Here is a 26,698-nt window from a genome sequence, read left to right as displayed (position 1 = left end):
TATAAACTCAGTAATTGGTGGGTCAGCAAAGTGATTTTGAATTGAATCCTGAATTCCACTGGTAACCAGTAAAGATCTTTTAAGACTGGAGTATGATGTGTGATCTTCTGCTAATATCTGCTATCAAACAAGCAGCTGAATTCTGGAGCACATGGATTACCCACAATGATGACAGAGTCAAGCCTACTAATAAAGTATTACAGTAGGCTAATGTTGCTAGCACTATTGCTTGTACTACTACCCAAAAGTTCATCCAGTCCAGTAAAGGTTTCATAAGGTCGTAAAAGAGTGACTTGTAATAGCCAGCCCTGAGTATTGCCTTAAATCTGATCCATCATTCCTAGCTTGAAGTCCAACAAAACACCTAAGCTCTTTACAGTAAGCAGAATACAAATTACTTCATTTGCAAAACAGAAGGAAGGAAGGACAATAATCTCCTCTTGTCTTTTATTTATTAATATATATTCTCTTATTTGGGTGTACTGTAGGTACTTCCCTGTTCCCAGAAAGCTCACAGTCTAAGTTGTACCTGAGGCAGTGGAGGGTGAAGTGACCTTTGTTATGAGTTAACCACCTTTGAACAGCGAATAAACAGATCGATATCAATTTAGTTGTTTCAGCACAGGTGTTTAGGACTGGAGCAGAAAATTGAATATCATTTGCATAAAGATGGTATCCCTCACAGAGCCCAGCAAGCAGCTTGCACAAAGGTGCTAGAAAACTGTAGATGTTAAGGGTTGCCAATAAGGCCAAGCCCTGGGGGACACAAGTCTTTAACTGTTGCCAAGAGAAGTGATCATCATTAGTTGTAATCCTCTGAGTACTTTCTAATAAGAAAGAGCTGAACCATCTCAACATTGTCACATAGATACTACACGCCTGCAGATGATACAACAGGATCTGATTATGAATTATATCGTAGGTGGGCACATACATTCAAGAGAACCAAAAAAACCTCCTCCCACTGTCGAAGCCCCGTCTAATGGTGTCAAAGCATGAGAGCATTCCTAAATCCAAATTGAAATTGGTCTAAAATTTGGTTCTCTTCGATGAAATCATTAAGCTGCTGTTTTTGTGCAACCTTTGCATTCATTTCATTGCTATTGATTGCTCTACCTTCATTTAAATATTTTAATGACGACTCGGGGTAACCCATTGCAAACTGAAAGTAGTTTGCAACTTTAAAAGAATTCAGTATCCATACGTACAAAAAGTTAGTGCTAGTTCTAAACTCCAATAAGTCAGCTGTATAAAATGACACAAACTATTACAAAATGTTTATAAAATGTCTTAGTGGCATCTGAGTCCTCCAGATCTTTTCTCTGAGTCTGTGTTGTAATGTCACCAATAGCGTTGAAAGTTTTTGAAACATTTCCTAACCTGCTAAGTTTTCTTGCTTAGAAATGTTATGGATGAATAAAGGAAAATACCACAAGGCTTGGTACCTCCTGAGCCAAAGTAGAGTGAGGAAGCATGTTTGACTTTTTCTCATAACTTAATGGTGACATTTTCTGTGGAATTACAATGACCAATTCTTATCTATAACCATGACTTACTGGTAACTAGTGGTTAGAGCAGTGGGCTACGAACCTGGAGACCAGGGTTCGAGTCCCGCTGTCGCTCCTTGTGACCTCGGGCAAGTCACTTTACCCTCCATTGCCTCAGGTACAAAACTTAGATTGTAAGCCCTCTGGGGATAGGGAAATACCTACAGTACCTGAATGTAAACTGATGTGATATCTCAGATCGAATGTCAGTATATAAAAAAAATAAATAATAATAAATATTAACTACTGCATTCCAACTGGAATAGCCTATTAGCATCTATACCTATGATGCTTCAGCAGATGAGTTGTATTAGTAAAATGGTTTAGTAATTAACGAGTGCCTTCACCATCTTTCCACAGACACGTGGTGCCAAAGGACAGAGGGCATTCAGGAAGTGGCATGTACAGCAATGCCCCACCACCTGGAGCTTATAATCCAGGGAATTCATACAGACCACCTGGAAGATCACAAGCACAGATTCCATCTCTCTTACCAAGTATGTATTTGTTCTACTGTCCCTCACCAAGTTACACCAGAATTTACTTTATTCAGATCTTCCTACAGATTCTGAACCATAGAAATCTAAAAATATATTATGATCTACAATACAAAAGGTTGAATAAAACTAGATACACAAATAAGTAGTTATATTAATGACAACTCCTTAGTAAGTGTAAATTGGCTTCAGGTTTTTCTTTTTGGAGAAGGTTAATGCTGAGAACAAGTGGTGTTCATGGAAAACTATAGAAATGAATTTGTTTTTATTGTGAGATTATCATCTGATTTGGTCCCTCTCTTCCCATCTTAAAGCCCTGATCCTTGAATGAACTACCTGGATCCACAGTTGGCCCTCCCTCCTTGCCCGAGGCCTCTGTCATTGAATGCAACAGTTCCCTAACACACTGATCCTCACGGTATGAATTCAACACCCCACAACCCTCCATTTTGGAGCAGAAGGACATATGCTTACCACCTTCCTGCTCCAGCACTGATTTCAGATAGCCATCTAGATTAACCTGGATGAGTTTTTCAGCCACAATATAGCTGGCTATCCTGAATGATCAGCTCATTTTTTAAAATGGCCCCCTCCCTTATTAAAATTAAAGAAATATCTTTTTACCCCATTGTACCTTTGTTTCCCCCTCAGCAAAATAGCTCAGTTTTACAAAAATCTGCATTCTTTATAGTGAACTCTGTTAGAGGGCATTTCCTGTTATTGGAAAGTGGCAGATGCTATATGCATCACAAATAGTAGGACAATGAATTGAAATAGCCTTCCGGGATAGAGAAGGCTGTTTTCTCCTTAGCTTCAGAAGTAAGAGATACCTGCCAATACCCTTTTGTCAGGTCCTGTGTAGATAGAAACTGGGTGTTCCCCAGTCTTCAATATGTTCATCCACTTAGGGCACCAGATATGCCTTCAGCTTTGAGATTTTATTGACTTTCCGGAAGTCAGTACAAAAGTGGAGATTACCATCATGATGAAGAATCCAGTAGCGACTGGATCTCTCCAATAGCTCCAAGCTGGAGCATCTCCTTCACTTTTGTCTCCACAGTTTGATGCTTGGTTTCTGGGATGTGGTAAGGCCACTATTGGATGACAACTCCTGGGAGTGTAGTAACATTATTGAGGCTAAGTTTGTTTGTCCAGCACACTACAAAAGACATATTTATTCTGATTCATCAACTGATCCAAATTCCTCTTCTGTGGGGAGGAGAGCTGGTCACTAAAAGGAACTCAGCACTTCTTAGGCACTCATAATTTCTGGACCAAAGTCTCTCTCTGAACTTGGCTGCAGGTAGGTGCAATCTACTTGTTTAGGAGGTTTATGTGGAATATCTGGTCTTCTGTCTGTCTGCCTGGGCTACCTTGTAGTCGACTGGACCAACCTCATACGGACCTTACATGATCTCATACAGATCTTACCAGTGAGTTAACAACTTGCTTTCAGAAGACAATAGCAGCATTAAGACATAGTCTTCTTGCTGGAATACTCATCGAACAGCAGACTACCATGGGCTTGGGTAGCCTGGACCTTCTCTAAACACTAGCAGGTAGCTTCTCCAGCTGTTCCTGTAACTGGATCACATACTTAACCAGGTTCTGTCCTGAATTAGCATTCTCTTTCCAGGTTTCCAGAGCAACATCTAAGATTCATCAAGGTCTTTTCCAATGTAGTAGTTCAAAGGGGGAGAAGCTGATAGAACTTTGGGGAACTTTTGGACCATAAACAATATACAGGGTGGCCCATGGAAAAGTAGTCTGCCTCCAATGCACTGGTCTTGGAGGCGGGCTACTTTTCCATGAGCCACCCTGTATAAGGCAACAATAAGTACTAGTTCTTGCCATATTCTGTGATGAACTTCCTTAGCATCTGTTTTAGGGTTTTATTAAAGGGTTCTATGAGTCCTTTGATTTACAGGTGGTAGATTGAGGTCCAGAAGGTTTTCACCCCCAGCAAGGCATAAACATGCTGCATTAATCTGAATAAAAACTGGGCTCCCTGGTCAGTTAACATTTCCTTGGGTAGTCCAACTTGTGGAAAAACCTCCATTAGGGCAGTTGTCATTGAGATCTTTATTTTTCGAAGAGGTATGGCCTCCAGATACAGGGCGGCCTAATCCAGGATGACTAGGCTATACATGTTCCTCTTAAGTGGTTCTCTCCAAGAGTTCCATCAGGTTCCTGGCAATTCTCTTGAAGGCATGGGAACCAGAGTGGGAACATGCTCGAGCCATTGCAGGTTTGGTTCTGGGCTTGTTTATACAAACAAGGCCAGTAAAATAGGATTTTCCAAGTCTTTTCTTCTCCTAAATGACCCCTAGGAGATGGCTGTGAGTTAACTGAAACCCTTGTTGGTGATAGAGCCAGGATACTAGGAGTTCATAGATTTCTCCTTCAAGAATCCCCTTTGCTACCTAATACTCAGGGAGGATAATTTTAAAACATGCGCGCATGCCCCTGTACACATGTATAGGGGCACGCATGCTCATGTATTTTATGTCATGCACGCAAATTTGCATGTACAATATAAAATAAGTGCATATCGACCCAATAATTTGCTCGCATATCTAAAAGATACACAGAATGTATTTTCAACATAGCTGGATAATTTTCACGTATCTAGCTAAGTGGCATTGCTTAACTAGATAGGTCTTAAAAAATGCTACTTAGCCGGCTAAGTAGCACTTTTTAAGACTTACCCGGATAAGTAAGATAGCCATAATAATAGTGATTGAAGACTTATCTAGCTATGTAGCACTTTTAAAATTTATCCAGATAAGTCATGGCAAAACCACTATTTGGCCAGATAAATTTTAAAAGTACTACTTGACTAAGTCATTCAGCCAGATAGGTCTTCAAACGCTGCTTATTTGGCTATCTTGCTTAGCCAGATAAATCTAAAAACGCTACTTAGCCAGCTATCTGACTTAGCCAAATAAGTAGTGTTTGAAGACTTATCTGGATAAGTTGGAACTTGCTGGATAAGTGCCAATTTCAAGATTTAGCCCGATAAATCATATTTTTATTCGTATAAGTAGCATGCAGCTGTTATACTCACATATTTTTGCATCTAAATATACACATGGACATTTTACCTGTGCAATTTACATGCAATTACCACTCCCCTCCCCGTGGCCTAGGTCTGGTCCTGAACTTGCCCATTTTGGTGCCCCGGGCTCTCCATTGCCACCAGTGAGTGCTCTTAAGGTGGGGGGTTAGGGGGGTTTGGAAGTCAGGGGGCCAGGGAAAGGGTCAGTAGGCTGACAGTTCTATTTTGGGGAGTCCCTTTCAAGGGAATTTATTACAAAGGGGGAGGAGGAGAGGGGCAGATATTTGAAGTGGGGGTGTCTTGGAATGAGGGGGCAATTTACATCACAGAGGAGGGTTTGGGGCAGGGGGTGGGGAATTGCCACATGACGGCATTTTTCTTTTTATTGCAGGGCCTCCTCAAATGGCAGCCCTGGGGGGTAGGCAGGGAGTCTACTAACATCCCCATGACCTTTTTCTACTCTTTTGGGGAGTGGGGGGGGGGGGAAGAGTACTTGTCCTTTATGTTTAGGATAGAGTAGTATCTAGTACAGCGATTCCCTAACGGTCGCAAAACCTTCAGCTGGGGTCACGAGTGCCTCAAATGGCAGCACTCTTCAGGTGCTAGTTGCAGCAGCATTAGAAGTGGATATCAGTGTGGAGCCTGTGAGCCAGCAGGCACTCACAGGCCCTGCAGTGGCACTGCATTTGCATGAGTTTCTATGGTGGTAATAAACTTTGCACAAGGAGGAATCAGGGCCGCTGCAGGTCCAGTGAGCTTGCACTAACCAAAGGCCCCGTGCTGATTTTCATTAGTAATACTACTGCTGCTTGTAGATTTATTTATTTATTTTATTTATTTATTAACTTTTATTTACCGACATTCGTGAAACACATCATGCCGGTTTACAAAGAACTCAGGCGGGAAATACAATAAAACAATATAAAACAATATAACAATATAATATAACAAGATAACAAAATAACAATATAACATTGATAGCAGAAACAAGAATCAGAAATACAAAATGAACCAAAATGGAGCAATAACAAAAGGGGGGAGGAAGGTCGTAGGGAGGGAGGGAGGATAGGGGGGAGTGGGAAAGGGGGGCTGGGGAGCGGGAGGGGAAAAAGCATATCTAGATGAAATATAAAACAAAGATAAAATAGAATAGAGGGAGACTATGTACAGTGGGAAAATGTACAGGTACTATTAACTTAAGTAGTACTAAGGAAGTATTGGACATCCGGCCATATTGATTGGGCGGCGGTATTCACTAGGATCACTTACAGGCTTGGGAGGTATTCACTAGATCACTTACAGGCTTGGGAGGGGAGGACTGAGTGTGCATGGGTCGGTGGAAATTGCCATGGCTCCTCTCTTCTCATCTGCCAAATTAGGTTAAAAGATTGCAATTGCTTCAAAACACCTCGTCTACATTGATCTATAGACTCAAGAGATATGATCACATTACTCCTATTTTGTCAGACTTACACTGGCTGCCAATCATTTATCGTATTAAATACAAAATTTTATGTTTCGCTTTCTGTGCACTACAGAGAGGTTCTCTATCATACCTCGCCAAATTGCTATCTCCTTATGTAACTATATGCTGTCTTCATTCTTCCCAGAAAGGTTTATTAGCTCTATCCTTGCCATCTGTGATTCGTCTTGACGCAACTAGAGATTCTTCTTTTAGCTGAGTAAATGAAGATCAATGTGTTCCATTGCTGTGGAACATGTTGATCTTCATGTTGAAGTTAATTTTGCAAAGTTCAAGAAAGCAATTAAAACTTTGCTTTTCACACAGGCATTAACCACCGCCTAATAACAATGTAACTTGCCATTTTATTTGTACTAGTTTTGTTGTTTTTTTATTGAATGATTGTTTTAATTAGAATGGTATTATGTTTTACTGTAATTTTTTTTTTCCCCCTATTAATTTAATTGCACAATTTATTCTTTTTATGTTTTATTGTATCCCTGCTTGGTTAATGTGATTTACAGATGGCATATAAAATTTTAATAAATACATTTTAAAAATAAGTAAAAAAAAAAATCCACCACTGAACCTGCCCAAGAGAAAAATGTTGCCTGTGTCATCAGCCAGTCCTCTGTTCCCACCAGTTGTCATCCATCTGTGGCCCAGGGCCTGGCTATGTAGATATTTAGGAGAGATTTTTTTAAGGGAAGGATTGGAGATACAGGAGGAGTTTGAAAGTTGGATATGGTGGATAGGGATTAGCCATGGAATAATGAGAGAGGGAGGAATGATAGAATATCAGCTGATGAATATAAGAGGAGGTGAGATGAGATCCGCTGGGAGGAATGTGAGAGAAATGTTGGAAGGGAGGAGGTGAGGCTGAGTGGTGAATGGGGATTACAGGATCAGTTGGGGCTTATAAGAAGGGCTTAGGAGTGAGAGAGAATTAGCTGGGGGGATACAAATGGAGCTGGGCAGGGGAGAAAGTCATTGAGAGAGGAGGCTTCTGGAGGGAATCAAGACACGGGATCAGCTGAAGTGTGGGAAGGATGAGAAGGACTGATTATTGGAGGTGGGCTGTACCCCTGCTAATTTGTATTGGTCGTCCTCTGGGGGTAATGTGAATTTTCCAGTGCTAAAATGGGGTCACATTGGCTTAAAGTTTGGGAAGCCCTGGATTAGGATTCCTCCTTATTGTTGATCAGTCCAGCCAGATAACTCTGCCTCAACTGCCTTAAATTTTTTAAAAGGGTAGGGGTTAGAAGGCACTTTAAATTACCTAAAATCCTATGTCTTAATAGAGACCGTACCTTCAAAGATATAAACAGGATGGAGTCAGTCCAGAGGGTGAATACTAAAATAGTTCATGATCTTCATTATAAAATGTATAGAGAAAGGTGTAAAGATCTAAATATGTGTACCCTAGAGGAAAAGCAGGATAGGGGAGATATGATAAAGATGTTTAAATATCTCTAAGGCAATGATGAAAAGGAGGTGGGTATGTCTTTTTCAATGGAAAGGTGACTGTGAAATGAGGGATCATAGGAAGAGAGTGAAAGGGGGTAAACTCAGATATAATCTAAGATAATATTTCATTATAGAAACGGTGACAGACACATGGACCAGACTTCCAGTGGAGGTGGCAAAGATAAAGACAATATCTAAACTCAAGAAAACATGGGATAAGCATTGGGGATCTCTGAAGGGAGTGGTAGGGATAGTAGAGCTGAGCAGTTAGTGTGGATGGGCAGCCTAGGTAAGCCATATGATGTGTTTCTGCTGTCCTGTTTAAGTGTAATTGAGGTAAATGGGGAGTCAGTGTAAGAAAACAATGGTTGGGTAGGGATGCTTAAAAAAGGCTTATCTATCAATTATTAAAAAATAAGTAAAATGGGATGGCATAAAAATATTTGTCGTTTTTTCTTGTTTCTGTTATAGTGGTATACACAGTTGAGTTTTATATCTAGTATTTGTTGTAAAGACATATGATCTAAATGTTTGTTTTTAGGTTTGGGGGTTTTATTTTTAAGTAAAAAATAGCATTCTTTACTAGGCTGAAAAGTAAAATGGAATATTGCCATAAAAAAGTAAAACAGCATCTGATAATAATAATGTGAACACACTTGCTTCAGGCCACATTGTCAGACATGAACTCTGCAGTTTGTTTTTTGGAGTTATCTGTTGTCTTAAGGTGAATCAATACTCAACAGCATAAACTTGCCCATTAACTATGGACCTTTTTTGCTGCTTCATCAAGTAATATTTGGGAGAGTTGATTGTTTGTCTTCCAGAATTGATGCACATCTTGAGTAAATAAAATTGCTCATTATGGGATTGATGAATGTTTTCCCTCGTGAAACTATGTCCTTGAAGTATATCGAATAGTGTTTATCTATCTATCTATCTATCTATATATATATATATAAAAGGCTTGTTGTCAGCCTTATTCAGCTAACTATAAGATAGCTGGGTATATTCAGTGGCGCTGCTGTACCGCTGAATATCCTGATTAAGTTAGCTGCTCCATGGTTAAATATCGGTCCCTAAGTGTCTGTATACTTTCTGTTAATTACTTAACAAAATAAAACAATATTTATCATTTTCATTTGTTTGATTTTAAAATTTATAGCTGTTATGGACTAGACAACCCCAGCAACATGGGGTACTTTTTGCTCTTTCATCTATAAAACATGTTTTAGAAGAGAATCGTAAATATCAATCCAAGTTCACTAAGGATAATTTCCATATAATGATAAGGGGACAAACTGGTTGTGGTGCCCTTATTAGATGTGACTGTTTCGTTCTTTGTTGTGGGAAAGATGTATTGAAAGCAGCACCCTTTAAAGTGTGTCCCCTGAACTTAGGGGAATGATTTTTATTTTTGTTTTTCATTTGAAACACAGCATTTGTCTCACAAAGTGCAAAAGCATAAGAAATTAAATTCAGTATAGGTTAAAAAAAAAAAAAAGGCTACTTAGAAAGAAGACCCAAAGAAAAAGCAATTGAGTAAAGAAATAGGCAAATTGATAGTTTGAAAATGCTGCTTTATAATATTCCTAATGACATCCTTTTTCATTGAGAAGATGGAACCCCATAATTCTTTGTATTTTTGCTTAATTTTTATTTTAGATTTTGATAAAGAATAATTTCACAATTTTCAAGTCACTGAATTAAAAAAAAGTGTCTCTGTAGATGGTTAAATCCATATTCCATTAGCATAGTAAATCAAGTCAGTTATAGTGAAAGGAACAGCAATTTCTCTATTGCAGTTACATTTGGGAGGCAAAACCTGAAGTGTTTCATTATAAAAGCAGAATTTAGATGTTATGCATTCTGGCGGCTTCTTACCTTAGTCCAGTTGTTCTCAAGCAGGGATACCTAGAAGCATGTCGGGGGTATGCAGCCAAACCATTATTGCCTCATGGGTGAAGGGAGTCTAACTTGCAGGAACTGTAGGAGTCTAACTGCCGCAGGAAGAGTGAACCTTGTTTCTCTTAATGATACATTGCCAGCCCCAATCTGCACACTCTCAGATCACCTATGGCATCTCCCAGTCTTATGGCAGCCAATCATGAAAATAAAGCAGAGGCAGCAGGTGCTGTAGGAAAGTGCTGTACATCCTGTCCCTGTCAGCTGCTGTCTCTTCCACTGCCTCCTGTCTTCCTATGGAATGGGCTTCCTAATTTAAAATTAAGCCTGCACGGGGTAAAAGGAAGAGGAGGCAGCCATGGGTAGGACTGACCTTAGGGGAGGGTGTGGGACCCAAAGTGACTTAACCACAGTGGGGTCCTGGAATGCTGAAATTACAGCATTGGGGATGGGACAACCATGGTGGTGCAGGTCCCAGGGCAGTTACCTCTGTTCACATACACCTGCACATACCCTCCAAGAATAGCCCCTAGTACAGGGACAGGAAGTGCAGCATTCTCATATTCTTCCATAATGCCTGCTGTCATTTGAGTCCCGTTTCTCCCGTGCTTGTAGGCGGTTGCTTTATTTCTCCCCAGTTGACATGGGAAAGAAAGTAAGATTGGGGAAATGGAGTGATGGGAAGAGCTAAGAGGGGAGTTGGGAGCTGAGGAGATACAGAGACAGACAAAGAATGGACGTTTAAGAGGTGGAAGGACCCATATGAGAATACTAGTGGTTTTATGTGTTGGGCTGGTGAATGCTAGAGAAAGGCAATGTGTTGGGGGCAGGGAGTGGTGCTAGAGAAAGGGGGATGATGGGTGTGGGCAGGGAAACGAGTCGTGGAGGGAGGGTGAGAGGAAACTAGCAAATGAGATGGAGGACTTAGAAGAGTCAATGATGGTGGAAGCTTGGGAAATAGAGAGATGAGTTGAAAATGGGGGGAAAGGTAAATTGTTGATAGTGAAGGGAGAGATGTAGTTAGAGAAGAAAGATATCTGAGATACCAGGTGAGGCAGAAAAGGAGGAGACAAGCATAGAAGAAAGAAAATGGAAAGGAGAACCAAGATACAAAGTTGACATTCAGGATAAAAGCAGAAAATGTCTTCCACCCTCGAGTCTACATTGTAAATAGGCCCTCGCATTCATCACGGGACAAGTGGCTTAAGATTCAACTTGTCTCAGGTGCAAAATGGCCCCTTTACCCTTCTTGGTCGGTCTTGGACTTATGGATAGCAGTTGATACTCCCTTATCCCTAACCTGCACATTCTCCCTAAGTAAGCCTTTGTAACCCAAATCAGTTTTGGAAGCAGTCACCAATTCACCCGTCGAATAGAGAATTACAAGTAGATTGCAAAATGTGCCACAAACGAACCTGCCTTCCTAATCCACCCCGTATATATCTTTTTAACCATGAAACATTTTGTCTGTTCACCCCAGCCTTGCGCTTTGGTAAAAAATGCAAAACCCGCTAAGGAATTATTCACAGCCTCTCTGGATACTCCCTTTTCCTTTGTTCTGGCTATGTACTTGATGATAAAACTGGTCGAGACTGGGCCACTAATCCCCATCCCAAGCTGACCAGAAAAATTTGTATCCTCTCAAATCCTCTGCAATTAGCAGATCATGTAGTAGGAGCCACCAATTCCTTTAACGGGTCCCAAGTGGTGGCGTCCCAATCCTCCATAAGTGCTCCGGCACAGGGGTCCCACTCTCTGTCAATGTTCAGAACCTGCTTTTGAAATAGATTCTGTTTAGCCCATGACAGAGCATCTGCTATACCATTACTCATTTCTGGCACATGCTGAGCCCTCACTGTCATATTGAGCCTTAAACACAATAATACAATCTCCCTGCACAGCTCTATGACCCTCAGACATTTTGGGGATTGCTTGTTGATAACCTCCACAACTGCTTAGTTATTGCAGCAAAAAATTACCCTCTTATTCTTGAACCTGCCACCCCACACCTCCAAAACAACCAGGATAGGGAATAGTTCTAAGAATGTAATATTTTTGGTAAAATTCCTGTCTTTCCATTCCTTGGGCCAAGTTGCTGCACTTCATGAACCCTGTCAGTACACTCCAAATCCCCAGCCCCCAGAGGCTTCTGTCTGAATGCCCAGGTTGCAACTTGATACAGGGGGTTCCTGCCATATGGAAATAACATTGAAATTGTCTAGGAAATTGTTCCAGACTGCTGAATCGGCTTTCAAGTACTTTACCACCCTAATAAAGTGATGAGGTCTCCTGCAGCTGGCCATCACCGCTGCAAGTCTCCTCAAATACACCCTCCCCATAGGAATAACCCTGCAGGCAAAGTTAAGACTTCCTATCGATTGCATATCGGCTAATGTTAAATTTTTGACTTGATGTGCCCGTCGAATGAGGTCCTGCAACTTGGCCAACTTGTTATCTGGCAACCTGGACACCATCTCTCCTGAATCAAGTTCAATCCCAAGAAAACCTGTGACTCTCTTGCAGGGCCCTCAGTCTTCTCAAGAGACAGGTATCCTTAATTCCTTAGCTATTGCCCGGAATTCATTCAATAATTGTTCACAAGTGCCCTCACACCTGCGGGCCCCACAAACAAAGTCTTCTAGGTAATGAATTACGTTCTTGGCTTTTGTTCTGTGCTCCACCACCCATTGCAAGAAGAAACTGAAAAGCTCGAAGTAAGAGCAAGAGACTGAGCAGCCCATAGACATGCATTTGTCAATATAAAATTGACCCTTGAAGAGAGAGCCTAACAAAGGGAACTAGACTGGCCTCCCTCAGGGTTTTTTCCCACCTCTACACTGGATATCCAGTGCACTGTCTCTCATTGATCGCTCAGATTTGACTTCAGAGGCCTTACACTGAATACAGGAATACAGATGCCATGGTTAGCCAATTCCCTCAACCATTAAACGGATTCGCACCTCTTCTCTCCCCCCCCCTTTTTTTTTTTAATAAACTTTATTCAGTGTTTGATAGTCACCTTGTATTTGCTGCATTCAGCTGCTCCAGTGCTGCTCACTTGCCTGCTCCTCAACTCTGCCTCTGTCCAATCTCAATTGGTCCCACACACCGCTTGGGCTTGTTTGGCTGAGCCTCTCAATCCCTGGCAGAATTCACACCTCTAATCAATGGGCCAACCTGATCACTATCGGGATTCTGCCACTAAGTTGCTCAATCACTGCCCACTGCTTACTGCTAAATCACTACCTGCCACCACATGGGCTCATCCGCTGCACCTCTGAGTCACCTCCACATGGACTGCCTACTCGGATGCCGCCGAGATATCCCAGAACCAACAAAGGCGCACTTGCACGCTCCCGCACCGCTAAAAGTGTCAAAATGTAGCCTCATACGAACATAAGATATGCCATACTGGGTCAGACCAAGGGTTCATCAAGCACAGTATCTTTCCAACAATGGCCAATCCAAGTCACAAGTACTTGGCAAGTACCCAAATATTAAATACATCACGAGCTACTGTTGCTTATTAATTAATAGCAGTTTATGGATTTTTCCTCTAGGAACTTATCCAAACCTTTTTTTAAACCCAGTTATACTAACTACTATAACCACATCCTCTGGCAATGAATTCCAGAGCTTAACTATGCGCTGAGTGAAAAAGAATTTTCTTTGATTTGTTTTAAATGAGCTTCTTGCTAACTCCATGGTCCTGGTCCTTCTGGTCCGCAGCAAAAATCCACCGCTGATATGTTGTAATAAATCTGGAAGGAATTCCACTATTGGTATGGCATGAGAGAGAGTTTGCAGTGCCTGGCAAGTGGTGGAGATCTCCCTAGGCCACTGCATGTAAGGGCTCTGTGATGTCATCAACTAGCTCTGGTGACATCAGCACGCCGACTACTAACCCAGAATGGCATGGGAGCACTTGGACGCACAGAGGTGATAGTCCAATCCTGTTCCAATGTCACATGTGGTGCTGGGATCATGTGTTATTTGTGGGGCCCCAGATGGGGTTTTAATACCCCATCAGTGGTGATGCCATCTCCTGGCACCACAGCAAGGTTCCTGCCACAACACCATCAAAAGCAGGAGAGAGGTGCGCATACCTAGGAAGCCACAGCATGGTGGGGAGCTGACTGCATTTTGTTGCTGGGAATGGGGTAAGAGAAACCGACCACGGGACCATTCTGCGGAAGGGCTGTCATAATACTAGTCTGCCATAGACATGGAACTGGGGAGGAGATTCACTTTTCAGCAGGACAGTGATCCTAAGCACAAAGCAAAAGCCACAATCAAGTGGCTCAGCAAGAAGAAAGTTAGTCATTTGACCTAGTCAAAGCCTAAATCCGAATTCAGTAGAAAATCTGTGGCAAGACTTAAAGACTGTGGTCCACAGATGATCTTCAGCTTGAAAGAACTTGAGCTGTTCTGCCAAGAAGAATGGGAAAACCTTTTACCATTCTATGCAGTCTTGGTAGACAACTTTTCCTAAATGACTCATGACTGTTATTGCTTTAAAAGGACTTTCCACTAGCTGATGAGTCAAGGGGAGTGAAGATATGCAATAGTCTTTTTGGTTTTTATTCTTAATTACTTTTGGAATATTTATATAATTGTTCTTTCACAATGAAAGTGTAGAGTATGTTGTGTAGATCAGTGACACAAACTCAGACTTTAATGCATTTTGATTTGTATTTTTTTAGACAGTATGTGAAAGATGCATAAGGGCATGAAGACTCTTATAAGGGACTGTATGTGCACACAGGTAGATTTAGACAATTTATATGCATTCAGACAGACTATGTTGATAGATGTGACAATGTAAAATTCTTTGAGAAGGGCAATGCAGTCAATCAGACTGTCACCTCTTTTTCAAGTGCCTGCGGTGGGAGTTTCATGCTAGTGCTCCCTGATTTGACTTTGATGTACCAATTTTCAGCTGATGAATAATTGTCTATATGCTGATAACTTGTAGGAGTCAAGTGCAGTCTGGTAATACTCTCTGTGAATGGTATATTTAGTTTATGCAATTTAGAGGATATGATTTATGACTTTCTTCTATTTCAATCTGTAAACTTGTCAATTAGTTGCATTTGGAATGTGATTTTCATTAGTGCAATCAGTAAACATGAAATCTTGACTTTGATTGTTACACTGATTAGATAAATTATTGCTTGAAAAGCTGTTGGAGAATTCAGATTATGGACTTGTAGCTTTGCCTTGTATCTGTTTTTATACATCAAAGATATTTAAACTAGCATTTTTCCCCTGTATGCATTCTGAAGTATAGTTTACTGGATTGGTCATTTTCTTAAATTGAACTTGTATGTTAGCTGTATAAATAAATGGTGATACATTTGTTTTGAAACCTATTTTAGAATAAATAAGACAGGCAGGCTTCTGCTTGTCCATACTTCTTATATAGCTGTACCATCCTCTAGACTACTCTTAGTGGAATATGATTTAAAATAGTTGTTTAAGTATTTACAGTACTTCATTGAAGGTTAGTTGATAAATTCTGGATGCTGCCCACAGCGGTGGAAGTATATTTAGGAAAGGTAGAAAGCCAGGGACATTTTTTCCTTACTTTTTTTTGTCACTTCACTTTTTTGCTGTTTTGCTCATTTGATAACCTTTTTCCTTATTTTGCTCGTGTCCTTTTTTTTTTGTTTTGCATATTTTTGTCTATTTTTTCCTATTAGGTTTGCTTTTTGGATTTCTGAATTTTGGCATAGTGTGCCAATTTTAGCCACCCAAATGTCTTGGCTCCAGGGAGGTTTCGATCCCTGGCCACTTGTACACTGTTGCAAGCTTACCACATTTAGAATTGTTCTTTAAACTGGATGTACTGGCCTGCTCATTGTTTGATAGGGAAAATTAATTTAGCAGTTTTTACTCTACAGAAATGTTAGTTTCCTAGTGTGTAGCCAGATGGACTCAGGACCAATGAGTATTGTGCTCTTCTGCTAGCAGATGGGAGATGGAGTCAGATTTCAAAGCTGACGTCACTCTAGATCAGAGCTTTCCAAACTTTTCATGTTGGTGACACACTTTTTAGACAAACATAATTTCGGGACACAGTAATTCAGTCTACTAGCAAACCAGAGGTTGTATGCAGTGTAACAAAGGAAAAAAGAAACATCACCCATCCTTATAAAACAAATCAAGAAATATAAAATCATCAGCAGTAAAACTGTACTAACAAAAAGAACATATTTCGAAACAGCTGATGAGTGGAATATCCAATAATTAAAAACTCATATAAAACATTTCCAGATACCAACAAAATATTTCAAAATAGCAGACACAAAGACCCAGTAATGAAAAATAATAAGGATACAAACATTTTTTTGCTCTGCATACCTGGGAACGTTTGATATCCAGGTGTCCTGAGATTGTTCTGAATTAGCAGGAGGAGGGGTGGTTTGCTTGGAACTTTCTCCTCTCTCAGTCACATACCAGCGCTCTCTCTCACACTGGCTCTCAATGACACACCTATACACACATGCTCTCAGTACTCACATATACACATGTTTTTTCTCTCTCACTTATATAGGCTCTTAATTACACATTTACACACATGCTGTCTATCTTTTCACGCTTACACACACACAGGCTTTCAATCACACAATACATGCTGTCTTTTTCTCTCACACACAGACTCTCATTCACATGCTTACAAACATGTCCTCTCTTTCTCTCATTTACACACAGGCTCTCAATCACATACTCACATGCTCCCTCACCTAAATCAGCTCTCAATCACACACAGACACACATGGTCTCTCTCTCTCATTTAAACACAGGCTCTCAATCACATACTCACATGCTCCATCACCTAAACCAGCTCTCAATCACACACAGACACACATGATCTCTCTCTTACTTATACACACAGGCTCTTAATCATACATACACATGATTTCTCTCACACACAAAGGATCTCAATCATACACACATACTCTTTCACACAAACAGGTTTTCAATCACAAACTTACACATACAGGTTCCCAATGGTAAACTTACATACATGCTCTCTCTCTCTCTCACAGGCAGGCTCTCAATCACAGACATACTCTCTTTCACATGTACAGGCTCTCAATCATTCACATACATGCAATCTCTCACTCTCTCATACACACACACAGGGCCCCGCGGCCTGGAAGAGGAAGTGGAGAGTATCGGGTGAGTGCGCGGCAAGAAGAGGCCATGCTAGTGCGCTCGGCATCGGCCAGAAGAAAAGAAGACTGCAGCGCGGCTCGAAGGAAAATGTTCAACCGCGGCCGATGGGACTCCGCCTCCGCGAGGGCTGAAAATGAAGGAGGTTAGCGTTGGGAGGAGGCTGCTGCTGCTGCCGCGAGTTCCCGGGGTTGGGGGTGGGGGAGAGAGAGAGTGAATGAGCCGCTGCAGTCTTCTTTTCTTCGGGCCGATGCCGAGCGCACTAGCGTGGCCTCTTCTTGCCGCGCACTCACCCAATACTCTCCACTTCCTCTTCCGGGGGGGGGGGGGGGCGGGAAGAAGAGAGCACGCCGGTGCCGCTGACTCCAGCTGTCCTGCCGCGTTCCGCCCGGGCGGAGGAGGACCGGGGAGCAGCTGGGTCAGCGGGAAAGTGTGGCGATACTTGTCTGCGAGCCAGATGCAGCCCTCAAAAGAGCCATATCTGGCTCGGAGCCATGGGTTCCCGGTCCCTGCACTTGCCGGTGTGTCATGTGCACCGGGCTTGCGCGACACACCGGCACACCTCAGGCGACACAGTAAAGTGTCGCGACACACACTTTGGAAAGCTCTGCTCTAGATATATCCCTGCAGTAACCTCAGCTCTTCAGTATCTCTCAGTCTCCTAGCAGATACGGACACTATTCCACACACTAGAATAGTGTAAACAATTACAGAAGAAGAAACAAAATTTTCCTTAAGGAAAACCCAGTCTCGCTCTCCTGCAGTGATACGTAAGGGTCCCTCCCCCAGTCTAGAATTCCTAAGATTGATCTCAGATATCCCTCAGAGGTGTGCCTTGGTCCGGTAGCTGGTTCCCGGCGTGGACTTAGCCCCCCAGTGTGGCTGAAAGGCAGCGGGTGCAGAAACGAGCATGGTGGTGAAGGTAATTCCCTCGCCCCCCGTAGCTGGAGACTTTCCGACACATGATCGGTAAGCGCCGAGACCAGGTAAGAGAAAATCTTTAAATTCAGCTCTCTGGTCTCCAGAGCTCAGATTGCTGTTCCGAATCCGTCCCCAGCGAGGTTAGAAGGGAGCACCGATCAGGTTGAGCAGCCTTGGTTGGGCTAGGCCCCGATCGGGTGCAAGGGTCCACACACGTGGAGACCCTCAGAGGGTGCCATCTTCCCTTCTCGACCGGAGGTACGCATGGGGCAGGCTGGACGGCCAATGTGCCTAACTAGCGTGCATCCAATACAGACGTGTGCACAGCTGCGTGCACGACTGAGCGCACCCCGCACACACAACTGAGTGTGCCCGGGCGCATATCTACACGTACAGCCGCGTTTACAACTGCACGCACGCAAACACACAGAGACAATGGCACTAGCACCCAAGAAAGCCAGAAGGCACTCTTTGCACAGCCTGCCACATAAGAGCCGCGCAGCCTGAATTGGAGTCCTGCCTGTGTCAACACTGCGAAGAAGCCCAGGGGGAACCAAAGCCTGGCCCTTTACTGTCGGGATATGGCTCCGGAGCTACTGACGATAGCTCCCCAGATCTATGCATCTCCGAGTTGGCTTCCCCACAGGAGGGCACCTCTGGGGCCCCTACTCGGACTCCCCCTGGGGCTAACATGGACCCACGGACCTTCTCCTGGTTGGAATTTTTCCAAGGGCTGCAAGCTTTTGTTCAGGCACAATCAGCCCCAGCTGCGCCCCAGGCTCAACCCCTGCCAGAAGCACAAGATCCGCCCGGCTCGGATGCCTCGAGACATGCCTCGCCTAACCAAGAACTTCCCTAACAGGGACCCAGACACTTCAGATGATGAGTGACTCTGGAAGAAGGAGAAATCCCTCCAGGAATGGAACCATACTGAACCATGCTTCGCTTCTTCCACAAAGACGAATTACCAGCCCTTGTTTCCCAGACTCTGAAGATTCTGGGTATTCCTGGCACAGACTCTATGGCGGAACCAAAGAAGAACCCCATCTTGGTGTCCCTTCGTAAGGCCTCATGCTACTTTCCATTGATGGAAGCCATCCAGGAACTGATTGTCCTGGAATGGGATGCCCCGGAGGCCAGCTTCAAAGGAGGTCAGGCCTTGGAAGCCCTATACCCTCTAGAACCAGCGTTTCCCGAAAGTGGACGCTATGGTCTGTGCCGTCTCAAAGCGAACAACGATTCCCGTTGAGGGAGGGGGCTGCATTGAAGGACACTCAGGATAGACGATTGGAATCCATCCTTAAGCAGGACTTCGCAATAGCAATGACACTGCAGATTGCTTTCTGCTGTGCACTGGTGGCACGTTCCTGCTTGCTCCTCTCGAGAGAGGCAAATAACTCCGGAATGTATACCCGTGAGACGATGGAACCTGCAGCAGCCTTCCTCACGGACGCAAGCTCAGACCTGGGGCGCACCTCAGCCAGGGGCGTTGCCTCGGTAGTGGCAGCAAGAAGACAACTATGGCTACGGAATTCGTCTGTGGACGCGACATCTAAAGCAAATCTCACAAGAATGCCTTTTAAAGGATCTCTTGTTCGGAAGTGAATTGGAGAAGTTAGCCAGCAAATGGGGCGAATCCCCAGTGCCTTGGCTACTGGAAAAGGAGTTAAAGCTTCTCTCCCCCAGAAGAACCACGTGCAGAGGATCGCAGCGCTTTAGACCCTACAGGAACTTGCAGTTCCAGGCACCTCATCCCTCCAAAAAGTCCCAGTCCTTTTGGAGCAGACAGACCAAGAGGGGATCAGGCCTGGGGGCAGGCTCCAGCCGTGCTCCATGATGAGAATGGGCTGACCCATCCATAGGAAGAAGATATAGGGGGTCGACTTGCCCTCTTCTACCAAAGATGGGTCGAGATAACGTCAGACAAATGGGTTCTAAACATCATTCAAGAAGGTTACTCTCTGGAGTTCCACAGCATCCCTCGAGACAAATTTGTCACCCTGCCACTCCCATTCCAAGAGACTGGCAGTAGAAACCACTCTAACGAGACTACTCAGTCTGAAGGCAATAACTCCAGTTCCCACGCCTCAACAAAATACGGGGCGCTATTCCATCTATTTTATCATTCCCAAGAAGGAAGGATCTTTCTGGCCCTTCTTGGATCTCAAGAACATCAACAGTCATCTGCACTTCTGCATGGAAACTCTTCGCTCCATAATAATGGCAGTACAACCGGGAGAGTTTCTAACGTCCCTGGACCTTTCCGAAGCCTACCTTCACATCCCAGTCCATCAGGATCACCTGCACTTCCTGCGCTTTACGATACTGGGTCACCATTACCAGTTCAGAGCACTACCCTTTGACCTAGCAACCGCCCCCAGAACCTTCATCAAAATCATGGTGGTCGTGGCGGCAACACTGAGGAAGGAACGGATCTTGGTACACCCGTACCTGGATGATTGGCTAATCAGGGCAAAGTCTTCGGAAGAGAGCCGGCAGGTGACCCGCAGAGTCAAGAGCCTACTACAGAAACTCGGTTGGGTCTTGAACACAGGCAAGAGCAGTCTGCAGCCCTCTCAATCGCTAGAGTACCTGGGGCCCATTTTGACACCAAACAGTACAAAGTCTTCCTCCCTCCCCCAAGGAGAAAGAAATTGATGGAACAATTACGACGATTGATGACAAATGCATGCCCCAAGGTATGGGACTATCTTCAAGTCCTCTGCCTCATGGCATCAACCCTGGAAGTCATCCCTTGGGCAAGGGCCCATATGCGACCACTCCAGCGCTCCTTACTGTCATGATGGAACCCACTGTCCCAGGACTACTCAGTTCGCCTCCAACTACCAGCAGAGGTACGTTCTCAGCTCCAGTGGTGGCTACAGGAAGACCACCTAAGCAGAGGAGTAAGCCTATCCCCACCAAACTGGATCTTGCTCACCACAGATGCGAGCCTGCGAGGGTGGGGAGCCCACTGTCAAGAACTGACGGTCCAGGGACAATGGAACAAGGAAGAGGCAGAATGGAACATAAACCGCCTGAAAGCTCGAGCAGTCAGACTAGCATGCCTGCATTTCAGCCACAGACTCCAAGGCAAAGCAATTTGAGAAATGTCGACAACGCGACAACTGTTGCTTACATCAACCGCCAGGGAGGAACCAAGAGCCAGCAGGTGTCTCTGGAGATAGACCCTCTCATGGCATGGGCAGAGATAAACCTACAAGGGATCTTTGCCTCCCACATCGCAGGAAAAGACAACGTCTCAGCAGGCTTCCTCAGCAGAGAGAGCCTGGACCTGGGGGAATGGATGCTGTCGACCACAGCCTTCCAACTGATAGTAAATCACTGGGGCCTCCCAGCCATGGTCCTACTGGCCACCCGTCTCAGTGCCCAAGTCCCCAGGTTCTTCAGCCGCAGACAAGAGCCACAATCCCAAGGAATCAACGCTCTCGTCCAGACTTGGCCAGAAGAAGACTTACTGTATGCCTTCTCCCCATGGCCCCTACTGGGCAGGGTCATCCGCAAGATAGAACATCACAGGGGACTTCTACTAGTGGCCCCAGATTGGCCAAGACGACCATGGTACGCAGACATGCAGAGACTTCTTGCGGGGAACCCTCTGTGACTACCTCCACACGGGGACCTTCTCCGGCAGGGCCCAATTCTCCACGAAGATCCATCTGGATTCTCTCTTACGGTCTGGCCCTTGAGAGAACTCATCTGAAGAAGCGCGGTTACTCAAAGGCTGTGATTGACACCCTGCTCTGAGTGTGCAAGTTCTCCACATCCCTGTCATACATATGGATCTGGAGAGTATTCAAAGCCTGGTGTGAGAACCGTGGGATTCTCCCACGGACTGCCAAGATTCCCATGATTCTGGAGTTCCTACAGGACAGTATGAAGAAGGGGTTATTACTCAACTCCCTCAAGGTCCAAGTAGCCACACTGGCCTGCTTCAGAGCAGAGGTGGACTGTATCCGGCTATCAACCCATCCGGACTTGTCCCATTTCCTGAAAGGGGTTAAACAACTCTGACCACCCCTAAAATGGCTGGTGCCTCTATAGAATCTCAATCTAGTATTAGACTTCCTAGCTGGGGCTTCCTTCAGACCAACATATGGTCTTTCACTACGCCTCTTATCATTGAAGATGGCATTCACACCTGGAACCATACAACTGCGCACTGTCCCCTTCTTCCTTCCAAAAGTTGTTTCCGAGTTTCACTTGAACCAAACCATCTCGCTACCAGCTCCGGATGAACGTAAGAACTCTGAAGACTCACGCCTTCTTCGCCACCTGAATGTCGGCAGACTCCTGGTGCAATACCTGGAAATATCTGAACCGGTGCGCAAAACGGATCGCTTGTTCGTTCTTCACAGCGGGAAGAAACAAGGAGAAGCGACCTCGCAGGCAACCATAGCCCGCTGGATCAAAGAAATAATCCAGGCAGCCTACATAGAGGCAGGAAAGCCCTTACCTCTACAGGTTAAGGCTCATTCTACAAGGGCCCAGGCAGTCTCTTGGGTAGAAACCAAGATGCTGTTACCCGCCGAGTTCTGTCGGGCGGCGGCATGGTCTTCCATACACACCTTCTCCAGGTTCTACCACCTGGATTTTCAGGCCCGGGAAGACGCAGCCTTTGCAAGGGCAGTATTAAGTGGGCCATGGCCAGTCTCCCGCCCTGTCTGGGAGTTGCTTTTGTACATCCCATTGGTCCTGAGTCCATCTGGCTATATGCTAGGAAATGGAGAAATTATTTACCTGATAATTTCATTTCCCTTAGTGTAGACAGGTGGACTCAGCATCCTGCCCACGGCTGCCCCGGAAAAGGAGAACCTCGGATAACAAACCTCAAGACTAAGCAAATATGGATAAGCTGCAGCCTACCCCTAGTTCAAGACACCCACAGTTTGTCCGGTGTCGGCGTTAATTGGTTGAGTGCCCTGCCGGTCTCCAGTTTGGAAATTAGTTGAACCAGTTCAAGTTTAATCAAGTTAGTTAAGCAAAGATATATCCACAACGGCTTTTCGAAGAGAATACTGAAGAGCTGAGGTTACTGCAAGGGTATATCTAGAGTGACGTCAGCTTTGAAATCTGACTCTGTCTCCCATCTGCTAGCAGAAGAGCACAGTACCCATTGGTCCTGAGTCCACCTGTCTACACTAAGGAAAACGAAATTATCAGGTAAGTAATTTCTCCATTCATTTTCCTAATCCATAATATATCGGGCTTGGTAGTGTGTCCGTCAGTGCTCGCGCATGTTCCCCAGCCCGCCGATAGATGGCGCAGGCGGCTCCCTGGCAGTCTTGGAGGCTCAAACACGCCGTACAACAGCCATGTCACACCAGCTACAAGAGGTACTCCTGGGGGAATTCAGCGCTACTGTGGAATGCAGATTTTGCGCAGAATTCCTCCTTCCTGCAGATTTCCTCCCTCACCTCGCCAATTTCCTCCCTTGCTGGAAGACTATTCAAAACCGGAAGGACAGCGGCCATTGCGGGACAGGCAGAAAATAGCAGAGGGAGACCCTGGCATGCCGCGAACGGAGCGCGTCCCGCGGCACACGCTCCATTCTTGGCGAAAAGGGAAGGCCCCTGTGTGCCACGATCGGCACACCCGGGCCTTCATCTTCGCCGCAAACAACGCAGGTCCCGCAGCATGCCGGTGAGAGAGAATGTGTGTCGGGGAGGGTGAGAGAGAGCATGGGGGTGTGTGTGTGTGAGAGAAGGGGAGTGACAGAGAGCATGGTTGGTAAGAGGGGGGTGGGGAGGGTGTGAGAGAGCATGGGAGGTAAGAGAGGGTGGGTGGGGGGATGCTTGAGTGTGTGTTTCAGAGAGAGGGAGCCTATATGAGGGGATGGGGATGCCGGTGAGAGAGAATGTGTGTGTGAGAAAGGAGAGGGGGGTGTGGAGGAGTGCGAGAGACAGCTTGGTAAATAAACTTTGCCAGCCCTGGCTTTAGAAAATGTGCCTCCACGTCCCTTGCCCTGGGTGAAAACAATTTAGTTTTCCTTTTCAGCTAACACTTCCATACAAGAGCATATGTGCCAATAAAAAGGCTCGCCGCCAGGTCATAGAACAGGTACAGTTGCTAGTTCAATATATTAAAGTTCAATGAGTACTTCATCCACATTCTGAACTTTGAAAAATAATTTCAACTGTTCATTAGAAGTGTGTTCTGTTCTACATTTGCTAATTTTGGAGACATTTGGTATGTTTGTGCAAGAATTTGAAAAAAATCATAATTTTTACCAAACTCTACATTTAAATGTTAAGATTTTGAAATGAAAAAAAATTGCTATAAATAGGTAGAGATCTGCCTTGATTTCCTAGTGATATTTGAATATTTATTTCTCTGAAGATCAGTGATTCATAGTGTCACACACATGGGCCATGCGATCTCACTTGGTGCCATATGGAAAAATTTCTCTGGAGATATCTAGAAAATGGCAAAAACTTTTCACTGCCCATATATGGTAGTCCCATGATGTTTTGGTCCCCATGCTGTTAATGTTTCAGCGGCAAACTCATCGGCCATCCAGTAATGCCGATAAGTTTGCTGCTGAAACATTAACATATATATATAGGGCCCCCATGATGAAGGTTTCAGCCGAAACACGGACCGTGTCGGGCCGTTTTGGAATAAGCCTCTGAACGCGCTGGGTCTGTAAGTGTTTCTCCGACAGTTAAGTAGCTTAATATAAGCGACCAGAAATGGAATGATAATTATTCTTGATGAATTTAGAGAATTTTGATTTTTGATAATTACACATTTTGAAAGTATGTTGCACCAAGCATAAAAAATTGCATTTTATGACCAATGATTAAAATATCAGCAGAGGAAATGAATTCTGCTTATTAGCATTCCCGATGATGCCCAGTATGAGGTCATCTAAATGAAACACAAATATTTTTCATAGGTGAATGCTAATTTTGAAAGATGGAGGTATATTAGTCCTGCTATCGTTATCTTTATCAATTACCTCACCACAAGTTTAAGGGAGACGTAGGCAAGCTTTTTTGTAAGCCATTGGCCCATTGTAAACTTAGTCTTGGGTCTTCTAGATTAAGGAAGGCTACAGATTAAATATATTAGAACGCCCTCCAAATCACCTGTTCATGAGATCTATAATGTTCACTCAACAGGACTTGCTCAAGAAGTCTTCCTCTTGCAGGCCAGAGCAAACCTGTCCCACTACTTGAGAGTGAGTGTGGATATTACTCCAGGTACTTCCTTAGCCTTAAAAAAGACAGGTTGATTACATCCCTTCTTAGAACTAAGGGTCTTAAATTCCTGAAAAGAGAAAAGCTCAAAATGTGTGGCCTCCCTAATTTCTCTTCTAAACCAAGGAGACTTACTGTGTTGTCTAGATCTAAAGGAGGCATACCTCCACATAGAGATTCATCCAAATCACAGCAGGTATCTCAGATTTGTAGTAGGAAACAGCATTTTCTGCATCAAATTATACCTTTTAGCCTAGCTTCAACACTTGGGTATTTATAAAGTGTCTTGCAGATATTGTAACATTTCTACACAAGCTGGGGTTTCATGTATTCACCTACTTGCACAATTGACTCTTCATCAACTACCTCAAATCCACTCTGATCCCAGCACCTCAGTTGGAATTTATAGGTGCTCTGCTAGACTCAACTCAAGCCATAGTGTATCCCCTCACCAACAAAACAAATGATATAGCATCCATGGAAAAGGAGTATTTCAGAGTCATTAGACATCAGCTTTTCCATGTTGAGAATAATGGGCATTATGGCTTCCATAGTTTATTTAACTCTCATGGAATGTCTCCATATAAGACTGGCCCAATGGACATTAAAGTCCCTGTGAAACCACTCCCGGCGAGCATCTGTTCCCAGGAGGAGCTCAGAGGTGTCCTGTCTTGATGACTTTCTCTTTCCAATTTGACCTTGGATTTACTCTTTCTAAACCCTTCTCATCAAATTGTCTTAACTACATATGCTTTCAACAGTGCCCATGCTTTCTTCTTTAAGAAAAACAGGTTGCACATCAGTCTTCTGGAGCTATGGGCAGTTCTGCTGTAAAGGATCAGGTGCCCAACAAAATTTTAGTCCAAGTAATCAAACCTGGTGATCATGCTTCACTTGAATAATCTGGGACGAATAGGTTCCATCCTCTTATCTGGAAACTGTCAAGGGTTGGAAATGGGCCATCTCTCATAGGATGACATATGATCCACATACCTGGCAGGAAAAGACATCTTAACAGACTGATTCAGTCAATACCTGAACCCTCACGAGTGTTTCCTGTCTCAATATGTAAAAAATAGAATCTTCAAATGGAGCGCACAAGATGGACTTGTTTGCAACTGGCAGAACAAAAAGGAGATCAGACCAGCTGCAGACTTCTTCTTCCTTCATTAGGATTTCCTAATGAAGTCTTTCCTAATGAAACCTTCCTAATGAAACCTTCCTAATGAAACCTTCATAGGATTGCTATCCTCTCGAAAGATGGACTTCCAGGTTAAAGCACCTTAAGCTTTAACCCACATCCTATACTATTATGTTACAATACTTCCTGCCTTTATTTTTTTTTCCAGCTATTTTTAGCTTCCAAGTTTCTACACCTTGTTGAATGTAACTTTACCTTTTTCTCCTCTATTGTTAATCACTTTATTATTGCTTCAGTTATC

General features: G+C 43.9%; 1 protein-coding gene across 1 annotated transcript in view; it reads left to right on the top strand.

Annotated features, from left to right (window-relative positions):
- The window catches only part of XRN2 (5'-3' exoribonuclease 2), a 283,450-nt gene that overhangs the window by 230,508 nt on the left and 26,244 nt on the right, over nt 1–26,698 (top strand). The window contains exon 27 of the mRNA XM_029593758.1: nt 1,908–2,044. Within this exon, the coding sequence (XP_029449618.1) occupies nt 1,908–2,044 (137 nt within the window). The remainder of the gene's footprint in view (nt 1–1,907; nt 2,045–26,698) is intronic.

The sequence above is a fragment of the Rhinatrema bivittatum genome, chromosome 3, assembly GCF_901001135.1.
Source record: "Rhinatrema bivittatum chromosome 3, aRhiBiv1.1, whole genome shotgun sequence".
Taxonomy (NCBI): domain Eukaryota; kingdom Metazoa; phylum Chordata; class Amphibia; order Gymnophiona; family Rhinatrematidae; genus Rhinatrema; species Rhinatrema bivittatum.
This window is presented reverse-complemented; position numbering and strand designations above follow the sequence as displayed.